Below are 13,424 nucleotides of genomic sequence, written 5' to 3'. Positions count from 1 at the left end.
AGGTACTTACCCTGTGGTGTTGTGTCTAGGGCAGGACAGGTGGCAGTGGTGGCAGAGGACTGGTTTCTGTCTTCTTTCCTTAGTCGTGGGGCAGGGGGTAGCATGTGACAGTAAAAGGGGATGCAGAATTTGGAAATCTGAGTCAGTTCTAGTCCCACCCCCCTCCCCCATCAGATTAGTCATTATTTGTAGTTTTTCCTGCAAGGGTCAGAAAACCCAACTCAAATTAACCTAAGTGAGGCCAGTGCCGCGGCTCAGTTGGCTAATCCTCTGCCTGCGGCGCCGGCACCCTGGGTTCTAGTCCCGGTTGGGGCGCCGGATTCTGTCCCAGTTGCTCCTCTTCCAGTCCAGCTCTCTGCTGTGGCCCAGGAGGGCAGCGGAGGATGGCCCAAGTGCTTGGGCCCTGCACCCGCAGGGGAGACCAGGAGGAAGCACCTGGCTCCTGGCTTCGGATCAGCACAGCACTGGCCGTGGCGGCCATTTGGGGGATGAACCAGCGGAAGGAAGACCTTTCTCTCTATCTCTCTCTCTCACTGTCTAACTCTGCCTGTCAAAAAAAAAAAAAAAAAAAAAAAGAAATTAACCTAAGTGAGGAGGGAGGAAACATATTCCGGAAAAAGCAGCTAATTTGGATTGATGGACTGAAGGGTAGGGGCAGAGAGCTGTGGGAACAAAGCTGGGAGGGAAAGCACAGACCAGAGCACAAAGAGCCATTCTCTTCAGTGAAGGGGCTTGAGCACCATCCTGTGGGTGACATGGATGCATGCTCCTGGGAGGAAAGTCACTAGTCAGGTTAATGTCTCACAGGGTCACTCCTGCAGGGTGAAGGGCAGGACTGGGGACAGTTCATCACAGTGGCCAGGTGACAGGTTCAGGGTGTACCTTTGGGTAAAATCATTGAGAAAACCAGGAGGTGGAGTTAGCATGACTGATGATGATGTTCAGCAGGATGGAGAGAGAGGGTGGATGGGTAAGGGAGAAGGAGGTTTAAGGAGGTCTCCAAGGTTTCTGACTTCAGTGATGGTGTAGAGGCAGGCAGAGCAAACAGGAAGAGAGGCAGCCGGGGTAGGGTGAGAACAGAATGTGCATGCTGCATCCAAGGGGCCATGGTTCGACCTGGTATAGCAATTAAGAACGTCACCTTTGGAGCGAGGCCTGCCTCATCTGAATCCTGCCCCCCCCCCCCCCCATCCCGTTAGCTGTGTGACACTGGGCACATCACTTCATCTCCAGGTCGAATTCGCTGGGTGAGATGATTTAAGGTATTTTAAGACACCTTTTTAAGGTACTTAGCGTGGTGCAGTTACTTCATAAAAGGCTGCTATTTGTAGCAGTCAGCAGCTATGTGTGTGGACCCGGATGGTCAGGAGACCTCACTGGTTGAGAGGGATTTGGGATTTGCCAGGCTCTAGAAGATAACTTGAGAGAGAGTGTCCCAGAAGAACTTTGGGGTATGCCAGTGTTTTAAGGTCTTTCCTAGGAAGAGGGCCCAGCAAGGAATGAAGAGAAATAGATGGAAAAGAATCAAGAGATTTGGGTGGTGTTGTGGTGCAGTGGGTTGGGTCACCACTTGGGATGCTCCAGTTCCAATCCAGCTCCCTGCTGGTGTGCCTGGGACAGCAGCAACAGATGGCCCAAGTGCCAGAGCCACTGCAACCCTCGTGACACTCAAATGGAGTTCCAATCTCGTGGCTTCAGCCTGAACTGGCCCTGGCCATAGGGGCCATTTGAGGAGTGAACCAGCCGATGCAAGACCTCTGTTTCTCTTTCTCTGTCACTCTGCCTTTCAAATAAACAAATATATCTTTTTTTTTTTTTTTTAAGAGATTCTATTGTTAGAGAAGTCAGAGTTTTTAGAAGAAAGGAGTAACTAACGTTGTGAAGTGTGGCAGAGAGATCAAGTAAGGAGAGGAATGACAAGTGCCCTTTGGACTTGGTGACTTGGAGGTCATAGGCTCTGAAGAAGTGCGGAGGGAAATGATTGTAGTGGGGTTCAGAGTGGATTGAAGAGAAGGAAGGAGAGAAAACTGTTGACACAAGAAATTTGGCTCTTGAAACCAAGTGGGGAGTAAGAGAGAGAATCGTAGCCAGAGAGTACAGGGTGGAAGGAGGGGTGTTTGTTCTGTTTAGTTTTGTTTGTTTTAAGCTGGAGACTAGCAGTTTGACAACTTGTGGAGGAAGGGTAGTCTGCTAGAGGAAGGTCCTTAAGTTGACAAGAGGGCTCCAGAAATGGGGGTGGGGGAGGGGGCCTTTTGGAGTAGGCAGTGTCTTGTCTTTGTGAGTGGAAGGTAGCAGTGAAGATATAACTAGATTTTTTTTTTTTTAAGATTTATTTGAAAGTCAGAGTTACACAGAGAGAGAAAGAGAGGCAGAGAGAGAGAGAGAGAGGTCTTCCATCCACTGGTTTACTCCCCAATTGGCCACAATGGCCAGAGCAATCCAAAGCCAGGAGCCAGGAGCTTCTTTGGATTTCCCAAGCGGGTGCAGGGACCCAAGGACTTGGGCCATCTTCTACTGCTTTTTCAGACCACAGCAGAGAGCTGGATCGGAAGTAGAGCAGCTGGGACTTGAACTGGTGCCCCTATGGGATGCCGGCAGTTCAGGCGGTGTCTTTTCCCGCTACACCACAGCGCTGGCCCCTATATAACTAGATTTTTCCAAATGCCTCTGGCTTCTCTCTGAAGAAAAAGGTGAAGATGAGTGCTGCAAGGAAGGGCGGTCAGAGCTGGGAACCAGGTCAGTCCTGAAGGACTCGCTCAGCTGAGGCTCAAGTTCTGATGTGGGGCCAGCCTACACAGCTGTCCAGTTTTCTCCATTTGGGCACCACTGGCCAAGTGGGTGGTGATCCTAGCTGGGGTCTGGGAGTAGATGCAGAGAAAAGAGGTTCGGGTTTCTGAGACTGGTGCTTATGAAAATGCCTGGCACAGGGCTCAGGCAGGGTTCAGAAAGGAAGGTGAGGGCGACATGGAGAGGGCCGAGGCTGCTGGCTGTGACGTCAAAGAAGAGCATCAGGAGGGTGGAGGAATGGGAAGGGATAACGTGGGAGACCCCACAACCAGCATCGGACGTGGCAGTTTGAAATCACAAAAATGAGTGCGTTCCAGGTGAAGCGAGGGCCCGCATGTAGCCGACATGCAGATGAGTGGAATCGAGGGAGTTAGGGAACTGAGAGTCCAGAGAGGAGTGCAAGGAATCGCCCAGGGCAGGTTTGCAAACAGAGATCAGCTAGCACCTATGTGAGCCTGTGGGCCATTCGCTGTGCCACGGCTGCTTAGCTCTGCTGTGTGGCATGAGAGCAGCCACAGCCAGCCTGAAATGGATCAGGTGACTGTGTTCCAGTAAAACCTTATTGACAAAAACAGGTGATGGGAGATTTAGTCTGCAGGTTATATGTGGTTTGCCAACTTCTGTTTGACAACCTTGGCCTTGGCATCATCAGAGTGCTTATTTGAGATGCAGAATCCCAAGCCACAGCCAAGAATTTAAACAGAAATCCCTGGGTGTTCTGTATGCCCCCTAAAGTTTGAGAAACACTTCTCTAGAGCCACACTGAACTCTCTCAAGATGACAGCAGAAGCCAATGAGCTGGCTGCCAAGACCTGTAGTGGGGTGGGGGAGGGGCGATGATATTTGCTGTTATGGAGGAAGGGCAGAGGATGGTGTTGCCAGATGGCGTGGGCTTCAGACAGAAGAGACCAGGAAGGAAAGGTACAGAGCTGGGGTCTGTCCTGGGAGAGTGTGCGTCCACTGCCTACTCTGTGAGTGGGCAGTGGGAGCACCCACCCAGCCTAGTCTCCTCCTTTTCTGTTGTTCTTCCTCCTTGTGTGCCTTTGGTGGAGCCAGATCTCTGATTGTTCACTTTCTTCAGGTGGGAGGAGTTTACTCTTATGACTGCAGTTTTGGCCACGTGCCCAACGTAGAATTGATGAAGTTCATCGCAATGGCAACATTTGGCTCCTACCTGTCTACTTGTCCTGAGCCTGAGCCAGGGAACCTGGGCCTGACTGTGTACCACCGGGCATTCCTCCTCTACTCCTTCCTGCGCAGTGGGGAAGCACTGAACCCTGAATACTACTGTGGTGAGAGGCAGGCTGGGGGCACTCTCAGTGGGCCCCAAGGTTCCACGGGAATTGGTCCAGAGTTTGGGTCCCTGCAGTACTGGAAGTGTGTCAGGGTCTGTCTGCTCTGGCACGGGTCTCAGTGATTTCAGGATGGCCCTCTCCCCATCCTCACTGCCCTCCTAGGCTCTCAGCACCGCCTGTTTAATGAGCACCTGGTCTCTGCAAGCAGCAACCCTGCGTTGGCCTTGCGCCGGAAGAAGCACACTGAGAAGGAGGTGCCAGCTGACCTGGTCAGCACCGTGTCTGTACGGCTTCGAGAGGGCTACAGCGTCCGAGAGGTTACGCTGGCCAAAGGTAAGGGTCTCCAACCCTGCAGTAATCCCATAGATCTCAGAGGATTTATGTGTGAGGTCCTGCCGAGCAAAGCTGGGGACATGCATGTATCAACATGTGAAAGCATGTCACAGTGAAAGGCTCTGCTGTTGTTTGAGACAGGTGGGTTTTGAATTGCCCTCAGGCTGGTGACTTTTCAATTCTATCTCCTTTTGTGGAGGTGAACTAGCTGAGGGTGGTATGGGGTCCTGGACTTGGCTTTGTTTGCAGATAACTCTTGCAAACTTCTACTTTGTGTCAGTTGCCAGGTTCTGCGTCTTGAGGCCTCTGGCCAATCTTGAGTTGTGTGAAATAGGTAGGGGTCTCAGATAGGAATCCTATGCCTTCTTCCCATAACTGGCCCTCCTTCTGACCCTGAAGGGGGGTCCCAGCTGGAGGTGAAGCTGGTGTTGCTATGGAAACACAACATGCGCATTGAGTATGTGGCTATGGCACCCTGGCCCCTGGAGCCTGAGGGCCCTCGAGGAACACGGGTGGAAGTGACCATGGAAGGTGGCTATGACATCTTGCATGATGTATCCTGCGCACTGAGGCAGCCCATTCGCTCACTGTATCGGACCCATGTTATCCGCCGTTTCTGGAACACACTGCAGAGGTGAGTGAGGTCCTTATTTAGAGTGATAACTTCTTTGTTGTGTGGTGGGATGAACTTGGGAAGCTGGGAGCAGGGGAGAGCCACCCAGAGCACCAGGCTGTGTCCAGGGTCCCTTGTCCCCTTGAGTTGCCTGTCATCTGCACCCAGAAGTGTGGATGTGGCTCAGGCCTGGCCCTCGATCTACAGCATTAACCAGACGGACCAGATGCTGGCACACCTGCAGTCTTTCTCCTCTGTGCCGGAGCATTTCACGCTTCCCGACAGCACCAAGAGCGGAGTGCCGCTCTTCTACATCCCTCCCGGCTCCACCACCCCGGTGAGTGGCTTCGCTGCTCAGGAGCCCCACTTGTGCCTTGCTGGGCTGGATGGGCGCAGCTCTGGAGCCCAGAACCATCTTCTCTTTATTCTAACCTCAAGTGGGAGGCACCCAGACCAGAAGCCTAAACTTTAGCCAGGGGAGCATCTCTTCCGTCTGCCCCTAAGGCCCTGGGGAGAGGGATCCATAAAGAAAGGCTGACTCAGCAGATCACCATGACCGAGGTGAAGATTTGCAGTGCAGGGGTGGCCGTATCCAGCAGACCGCAGCCCCCTCACCCCATCTCTAGGAAGCATACTCTGGCGTCCCCTTACCATCTTCACCTATGGCTAACCCCAGTCCAGCCACTGTGAGTTGTGTTCCTTCACACCCACGGCATGGCCGCCAGCCTTGCACTGAGTCAGGCAGCACATCCTGAGCTCCTACCATCGTGCAGTGACTGCCTCCAAAGCCAGTGGCATAAGCTGGGCAGGTTCTTCCTCCTGCTGGACTGAGTTTTCAGTCATCCTAATCTGGCCTTCAGACTGGACGCAGTTTTTGCCTGTCCCAGCCTGGGCACTGCTGTCTCTGACTCCCTGAGGCAAGTCTGCCCTGTTCTGTTGGCTGTTTGAGGATGTTCCCTGGTTCTCCTATAGTGCTGTCCTTCCATCCCCAGGTGCTCTCCCTTCAACACAGTGGTTCTGACTCATCCCATGCCCAGTTCGCTGCCTACTGGAAGCCAGTGCTGTCCATGGATGCAAATTCATGGCAGCGTTGGCTACACATGCATCGCCTGGTGCTAATCCTGGAGCATGACACGTGGGTACCCAAGGGCTGGAGCCATAGTGGAGTGGAGGAACGGAGGCCAAGGGGTGGGGAGTGATGGGGAGGGGAGCAGCAGATGAACCCTTACCAACTGTGGCCGAGGAAAAACCATGGTCCTTTCGTAGTCTTCCTGCCCCATGGCCACAATAACCACAGGCAGAGCCTGGACAGAGGCAGTGGTCTGTTCTTTAATCCTAAGTTCGGGGCCGGGAGGGCTGACCTTAGCGCTCACCCCTCTATCTAGACCCATCCCCAAGCACTTGCACACGCCGGGCAGCAACGGCCGTTACAGCACCATCCAGTGCAGGATCTCACACTCCTCGCTCACCTCTCTGCTCCGAGACTGGAGCAGCTTTGTGCTGGTTGAGGGCTACTCTTATGTCAAGCTGCTCTCCAGGTGGGCAAAGTGATGTCCCTTCCATCCCCTGTCTACCTTGTCCCATGTCTCTTCCTCTAGCCCTAGCCCTAGCCCTTGCTTCCTCCTCCTTTTACTCCCAACCTAGAATTGCTCACTACCCTCCATTTCTCCCCAGTGCCCCAGACCAGCCTCCTTCCTCCTTCTATATGGTCCGCATCATTTCCAAGGCCCCATGTATGGTTCTTCGCCTGGGTTTTCCCATTGGCACGCCAGCACAGGCCCGACACAAGGTGAGCTGGGCCCAGACTGACTCCCAGACTGCTCTGGGGTATAGACTAGTGCCATCTACCCAAACCCCACTGGGCCATGTCCAGTAGCAAGAGGCCCCAGACCAAGTAGGCTTGGAGCGGAATGTCCTCTCGCTGTGTCTGTGCACCTGTCTCCCAGGAGGATCTGACTGCATTTTCCCCCAGATCGTGTCAGGCTTGCGGGAAGAGATCCTACGCCTTCGTTTCCCGCACCGCGTGCAAAGCAAGGAACCAACACCCAAGGTGAAACGGAAAGGCCTTGGGGGCATCAGTGGGGGCAACTCACCCTCCAAGTCACCCCCCATGCTGGGACCACAGCAGGCCCTCTCTGACCGGCCCTGCCTTGTGGTCCTGCATAAGCCACTGGACAAGCTCCTCATCAGGTTGGTAGAAAGGGGGCCCAGAAACACGTGGGAGTGGGCAGCCTTGCTGGGTATGAGTGGAGATCAGCTGGGAAGTTGTCCTTTTTCCCAGGTATGAGAAGCTACCGTTGGACTACCGGGCACCCTTCTTGCTGACTCTGGAGCCACCAGGGCCACTGCCCTTGGTGTCGGGCCGCTCAGCCTCTTCAAGCCTGGCGTCTCTGTCCCGCTACCTCTACCATCAGCGCTGGCTCTGGAGTGTCCCATCAGGCCTGGCTCCTGCACTGCCACTCAGCGCCATCGCCCAGCTCCTGTCCATCCTCACTGAGTATGTCACACAAGCCTTCCAGGCCGGCGGGGCAGGAGAGAGCAAATATAGACTGGGTTTAGACCATGGCAGGAAGCCTAAGCCAGACAGTTCCCCTCTGTAAGCCCCAGTGTCAAGTTCAGAGCCGTTCCTGCTGCTGCTCTCACCCTCTGCCATCCCCTCCCTCTGTTTATTCTGGCCTCTGGTCCTCATTGGATTGTTAGGCCCTGAGGAAGCACAGATCAGGGCAAGGTCCCTGTAAGACGTAGCCACCTCGATGGCTGCCAGAGGATGGGTGTGTTGGGAGTGGAGGCTGTACTGAGTGTGACTTCATCTCTCATCTTGTCCTGGCTGCACCCCACCTTCACGGGGCTTCAGAGTCCGTCTCTCTGAAGGGTTCCACTTCGCCTGCAGCGGGGAAGGAATTATCAACATGGTCCTGGAGCTTCCAATTCAGGTGTGTGACCCACGGCATGCCTCCAAGGTCTGTCAGAACCCCAGGGACACGGGCCCATGAGCTGGGTGAGTCAGGGACCACGTGGCCAGAGGGCCAGAGACATCACTCATGCTGTGGGAAAGGCACTGGAGTCCTGAGGGTCTGAACTGGGCCAGGCCAGATCTCTGTGCTGGCTGGGGCTTACCAAGGCTCTGCTTTTTCCCACAGAATGAGCCTCCCGGGCAGGCTGCAGCTAAGGAGAAGCACACGTGTGTGGTCCAGTACGTCCTCTTCCCCCCACACTCTACCTCCACCAAGGACAGGTGAGCATGACCTCTCTGAGAGGCACCTCTGCGGGTCCCTGCCTTCCTGCTGTCCTTTCAGGGCATGGCCCCCAGCCCCCAAGGTGTTGCGAGTGCCAAGACAGGGCAGGGGTGCCGTCTCAGACGCTGGATCAGGAAAGGCCGTGTATAACTCGTGGCTGCCCTCTTTGCCCACCTTCCTGTCTTCTGTGAGACTCACTGCTGCCCTGAGCCTGTGCACTGGACTGTCCTCTCCCCCAGGCTCAGAGACCTCCCTCCTTTAGCTTCTCAACAGACGATGACAACGATGTGGAGGTGGAAGCCCTGGAGGGAGACTCGGAACTCAATCTGGTCACCGAGGTGTGGGTGGAGCCGCAGTACGGGCGCGTGGGACCTGGCCCTGAAAGCTGGCAGCACCTCCAGAACTTAACATACGCTGAGATCCCTCAGGCTGTGAGTGACACAGAACTGCTCCCCCAGCAACCTCTTCTGGGTTGGCATGCCATCCCCTCCTCAGCCACACATTCTGTGGGCTTCCTGGCCCTCTGGAGCCCCGTCTTCTGAATGTCTGTGACTCTGAGCCTCTGTGAGAACCAGAGGCTGGAGTGGTTGCTCCTAGAAGGGCTTAACTCGTGGTCTCTGAAATTGTCCCCTAGCTCCATCCACGGGATGCTGCCTGCATTGGCTCCATGCTGAGTTTTGAATACCTGATCCAGCTGTGCCAGAGCAAGGAGTGGGGTCCTTTGCCCCCAGAGCCAAGGGTCTCTGATGGTCAGTGGGGAAGGTGACCCACAGGGTGGAGCTGGGGAGTGGATAGGGAGAAGGCAGCCACAGACAGGTGATCTGGGTCTCTGCGTGTCCTGTAGCCCTCCCCTCCCTCCTAGGCTTGACACAGGCAGCAGACTCCTGCGTCCATGAGATCCCTTTCCGTTTTGACCTGATGGGGTTGCTGCCCCAGTGCCAGCAGATCCAGATGTCCTTCCTCCTGCTTTTCAGAGGTGGGTGAACTTGGTACCTGCTCACCCCACGCCTGAGGTCCAGCGAGCCCGGGAGTGTCAGAGAACGGAGCAGATGAGTGAACAGTAGGGGAGGGGGCTGGTGATGTTGAAGGAGGGCTGTGCTGGTCAGGGCGGGGCTGGGGGCACTGGGCAGCAGGAGGCTCTCAGTGCTGAGCAGAGTGTGTGTCGGGCAGAGCCAGAGGGTGTCTCTCTCGCCGAGGGGCCCTGTCCCGCCAACGACATGGTGCTGTGCCTGCTGCACAGCTGCCTGGGGCAGGAGCTGAGTGACCGGGAGATCCCACTGACACCCACGGACCAAGCTGCTTTCTTGAGTGAGGTGCTGCGGCGGACCTGCCACAGTCCAGGTGAGCTGCCCGCTTTTTCCTGATCTCAGCCACTGGCCCAGCTTTACCCCCACCAGAAACAGTGGTTTCTGTGCTTGCATTCTGCTTCCCCCTCCTCCCTCTCTCTTCACCTCAGAGCCCTGCCTCTCTGCTGGCCCTGCCCTCGTCCTCCATCTCTGTCCCCGTTGTAGGTGCAGAGGGACCACCAGTTGGAGGCCGTGGAATACCAAAGGACCAAGTGGTGTGCAGTGCTCAGGCCACTGGAGACTCAGCTCCTCCCACCCTGGTCAGCACTGATGCTTCCACCGAGCCCTTGTCAAACCACCCTCCTCCTGTCACTACTTACTCGGGGCCCGTGTTCTGTCACCCTGTGTGCTGACTGCCTCCTGCCAGAGACAGATGCTCTTTGTTTCCTTTGTCTTTTGAGCTGTCCCAAAGATGCTCAGCACAGGGTAGAGGAGGGACAGAGGGCTTGGATGGTCCCTTTGAGATCACGCTAACTTCTGGTTTCTATCTCACAGAGCCTGGGTCCTCCGGAAACCCTCGGGCCTCTCATCTCCACCCAGCCCCCTCAGTGGCGCTGCTATGCAAGGCTCGTGACCCCCCAGCATGTGTTTCTGACCTTTCTCCCAGCCACCTTCTCAGGTACCAACTGCTGACAGTCCTCGCCAGCCCCCTCAAGTGTACACACTGGCCTTCAAGACAGCTCTGACTCCATCTCTCTTCTCTTCTTCAGATGTCCAGCATCTGGCTGCCTGTGGCCTGGAGGGACCCTCCCAAGAGGAGATAAAGCCTAAGTTTGGGGATTGGAATGGGGCCACCAGCCCAAAAGATCTGGGAGGAAGTGGAGTCAGGTCCACAAAGCCCCAGGTCCCCGTCGTGAACGTGACCCTGGCTGGCGGCGGTAAGACTGCTGAGGCTGCTGGTGCTCACGTCCCTTTAGCAGGAGTGGGAATGGGAGACCGAGGGCTTGCAGACCATTGGCACCTTTCCCCCCAACAGACAGTGCTCAGGATCCAGAACTGAGCCCACCCTTCCGTCGGGACTCAGAGGCTTACCCTGGGCGTCAGGCTCCCCAGACAGAAGGTGCAGACGGGCCCCGCACCAGGTGTCCTGTCTACATCTACAACTGTTCCCTGGAAGCGTTAAGGGAGCAAATGGTTGGCCTGCAGCCCCCTCAGGCACCACGAGACCTTGTCTTCCGGTGAGTGTCCTCCATGTTGACACGTGTCCTCCCCAAGGCATGGTCCCAAGCACTCATGAATGTTGACTGACAGGTGGATGGTCAGGGGCAGGAACCCAGCTTCTTAGCCATGCCCTGCCAGCTCCTTGGATGGCCTCTGTCAGTAAATCCGTTGGATTCACTGGGCTGTGAATCCATTTGATGGGAGTCTGGGTACTCCATTGGAGTGGGGGTGGCTGATGAGTCTGAGATGTCACTCAGGAGAGTTATCCAAGCTCTCTGGTTCCTTCTTGTTCCTAGGTCTCAGTTCCTGGACCACCCCTCCCCGTCCTCAGCCTGGATGGAGCCCAGGAACAAGGAGGCAGCCACACACTGTGCTTTGCTACAGGAGCATGCTCAGCGATGCTATGTCCGCGGTGAGCAGGAGGGCGTGTGAGCAGGCAGGGGACGTGGGGTGAGAGCTTGGGGGCTGGAGAAGCTACTCCAAAGGCTGACCCCTCGGCCTCTGCCATTTCCATCAGGACTGTTCCGGAGCCTGCAGCAAGCACAGAGTGTGACCTCCCAGGATTTGCTGACAGCAGTAGATGCCTGTGAGGAGCTCCTACAAGAAGTAGACATCACCCCTTTCCTGCTTGCACTGTGTGGCCACACTTGGGGTCTGCCTCACGCACCCCCAAGTCCTGGTCCTCTCAGCCCGGGACCCTTCAGCAGCAGCATCGAGGAAGGCCCCGAGCCTCGGGAACGAGCTATCCTAGCTTCTGAGTCCAGGTGAGGATTGTCCTGGAATGGCATCTGAGGGTGCACAGACCAGGTCCCTCTAAAGAAGGACCTTCCAGTCCAGGGAGGAGCTGTGTGCCAGAGAAGCAGCAATGCCTGGCTGCCGGCTCCCTGCCTGCCTGGCAGGCTTCTCTCTCCCTCCTGCTTTGGTGTGGAGCGATAAACTGGGTCAGGGTGAGGGACTATCCGCTGGCCAGTTTTGAAGATAGAAGCTTATTCTGAGCACCTCCTTAAAACAGTTACAGTCTCCCCGGCTAATCTGTGAGTGTCACCGGGGCCCATACTGTGAGTTTTTCTCCCTGCCAGGTCTGTAGGTCACCTCAGGGACTCAACAAGTTGCTGCTGAAAGGAGTGATAAGGGGGAGAAGGTCCCGCAGGCAGCAGCTGTGCCTAGATCGTGGGTTGGATTAGCCCTGGGAGAACAGAAAGCAGAGGGGAGGAAGCTGATGGCTTGGAGGGTGGAACGCCAGCCTGCCTCCCTCTGCAGCTCTGGAGGCCCACACCTTTCAGGGCCCAGTGAATGCATTTTCTTCTCACCACACGTCGCCTCTCCACCTGTCCTCTCCATTTGTGGTAGACAGTGTCACTGTAGCCAGTGAGCCACGTCAGAACACTGGCAGTCACCCTTTCTGTGATCACAGAAAAGTCAGGCCCAAGTGGGTGCCGTGTCCACCGCCCTTGCCGTGGGTGCTAAGCACCCTTCCTGTGAAGGAGGCGGGTGTGGGCTGCTCCCCAGGTGGGACCCAAGCTCGTCCAATTCTTAACACTTCTGTGCCCTCCCCTCACCTCCACCACCCCATCCCGCAGCATAGAGACCGAGGACCTAAGCGAGCCTGAGTTTCAGAGTGCCCGTGTCCCTGGCAATGCAGACCCTGGCCCGGAGATCTCCCTGACAGATATCTGCCAGCTCGGAGGACAGGCGCATGACGCCCTCCACAGCCTCATCCAGGTGGGAGCGTGGGTGAGAGGACGGGGTGGAGTCCTGGCTGAGCAGGGGTCAGGATGTACATGTGTCCCCTTCTGTGGGTGAGGGGCTGTGCTGCTGAGAGCTGGCTGACAACATGCAGCCTCCTCCTAAACCCCAACAGGAGAAATTCTTGGAGATCAGTCATCTCCACTTCCGCACCGTGCCCTCCAATCCCCACTACTTCTTCTATTGCCCTCCGTGCAGCAGGCGAGAGGTGAGTAGCTTTCTTCCCTGCTCCCTGGTGCCCAACCCAAAGCCCCAGAGGCCCCACCCAGCCTTCCCAGATTCTCCTTACCTGCTACACCACAATACCGGCCCCCTGCCCAGATACTCTTGAACCTTGGTTCCCTGAGGCCAGGCTGGGGTCCTTGTCCTGCCCTGAATCAAGCTGTCTTGTTCATTTCTCCAGGATGAGGGCCCCCGGGACCCTGTCGACAGAAAAGTCAGTGACCTGGAGTTTTCAGAGGCTGAGCTTGTGGGCGAAGAAGGGGGTACGTGAGCAAGTGGGTCTTGGTGGGGGAAGCTACTTCAAGCTTCTCCCATTGACCACGTGACCTCACCATTAGGAGACACGTCTGCCTGCTGTGTGGTCACTGAAAGTGACCCAGAGCTGGAGGTGGAATACCGCGAGAGCCGGGAGCCAGACCTGGGGCCTGCTGGGCTAGATTCCACCTCGCTGTCGGATGCAGACACAGTGAACCCTGATGAAGATTCCTTCAGTATCTTAGGGGGCGACTCGCCCACTGGACCTGACAGCCTCGTGCATGACCTGCCCCCTCTCTTCCTGCACCTCACCTGCTCCGTGCGGCTGCGTGGGCAGCACAGCTCAGTACCTGTGTGCAGCCTGCCCACCTGCCTGGGTGAGTCTGGGGGAGTCTGGGGAAAACTGTTTGCCTGCCTAGGGGTAGAGGAG

General features: G+C 56.2%; 1 protein-coding gene across 8 annotated transcripts in view; it reads left to right on the top strand.

The window, feature by feature from the left end:
• The window catches only part of SZT2 (SZT2 subunit of KICSTOR complex), a 50,189-nt gene that overhangs the window by 17,339 nt on the left and 19,426 nt on the right, over positions 1-13,424 (top strand). For 5 of the 8 annotated variants that reach the window (XR_011390751.1, XM_008265405.4, XM_051856593.2 and 2 more), the window contains exons 8-32: positions 3,869-4,079; positions 4,245-4,415; positions 4,815-5,049; positions 5,236-5,365; positions 6,021-6,163; positions 6,414-6,566; positions 6,703-6,817; positions 7,001-7,218; positions 7,310-7,525; positions 7,883-7,961; positions 8,169-8,263; positions 8,527-8,695; positions 8,899-9,013; positions 9,109-9,240; positions 9,435-9,605; positions 9,776-9,870; positions 10,106-10,229; positions 10,321-10,488; positions 10,587-10,788; positions 11,068-11,183; positions 11,289-11,535; positions 12,352-12,493; positions 12,633-12,725; positions 12,921-13,002; positions 13,078-13,371. Coding sequence is in view for 7 of the 8 variants with exons in the window: in XM_008265405.4 (XP_008263627.3) it covers positions 3,869-4,079; positions 4,245-4,415; positions 4,815-5,049; positions 5,236-5,365; positions 6,021-6,163; positions 6,414-6,566; positions 6,703-6,817; positions 7,001-7,218; positions 7,310-7,525; positions 7,883-7,961; positions 8,169-8,263; positions 8,527-8,695; positions 8,899-9,013; positions 9,109-9,240; positions 9,435-9,605; positions 9,776-9,870; positions 10,106-10,229; positions 10,321-10,488; positions 10,587-10,788; positions 11,068-11,183; positions 11,289-11,535; positions 12,352-12,493; positions 12,633-12,725; positions 12,921-13,002; positions 13,078-13,371 (3,916 nt within the window). In the remaining variant the exon portion in view is untranslated. Of the gene's footprint in view, positions 1-3,868; positions 4,080-4,244; positions 4,416-4,814; positions 5,050-5,235; positions 5,366-6,020; positions 6,164-6,413; positions 6,567-6,702; positions 6,818-7,000; positions 7,219-7,309; positions 7,526-7,882; positions 7,962-8,168; positions 8,264-8,526; positions 8,696-8,898; positions 9,014-9,108; positions 9,241-9,434; positions 9,606-9,775; positions 9,871-10,105; positions 10,230-10,320; positions 10,489-10,586; positions 10,789-11,067; positions 11,184-11,288; positions 11,536-12,351; positions 12,494-12,632; positions 12,726-12,920; positions 13,003-13,077; positions 13,372-13,424 lie in introns of those variants that run through there. The other 3 variants (XM_051856595.2, XM_070078621.1, XM_017346386.3) reach the window with 3 other exon arrangements.

The sequence above is a fragment of the Oryctolagus cuniculus genome, chromosome 7, assembly GCF_964237555.1.
Source record: "Oryctolagus cuniculus chromosome 7, mOryCun1.1, whole genome shotgun sequence".
Taxonomy (NCBI): domain Eukaryota; kingdom Metazoa; phylum Chordata; class Mammalia; order Lagomorpha; family Leporidae; genus Oryctolagus; species Oryctolagus cuniculus.
Note: the sequence above shows the minus strand (reverse complement) of the source record. Positions and strands in the feature narration are given on the sequence as shown.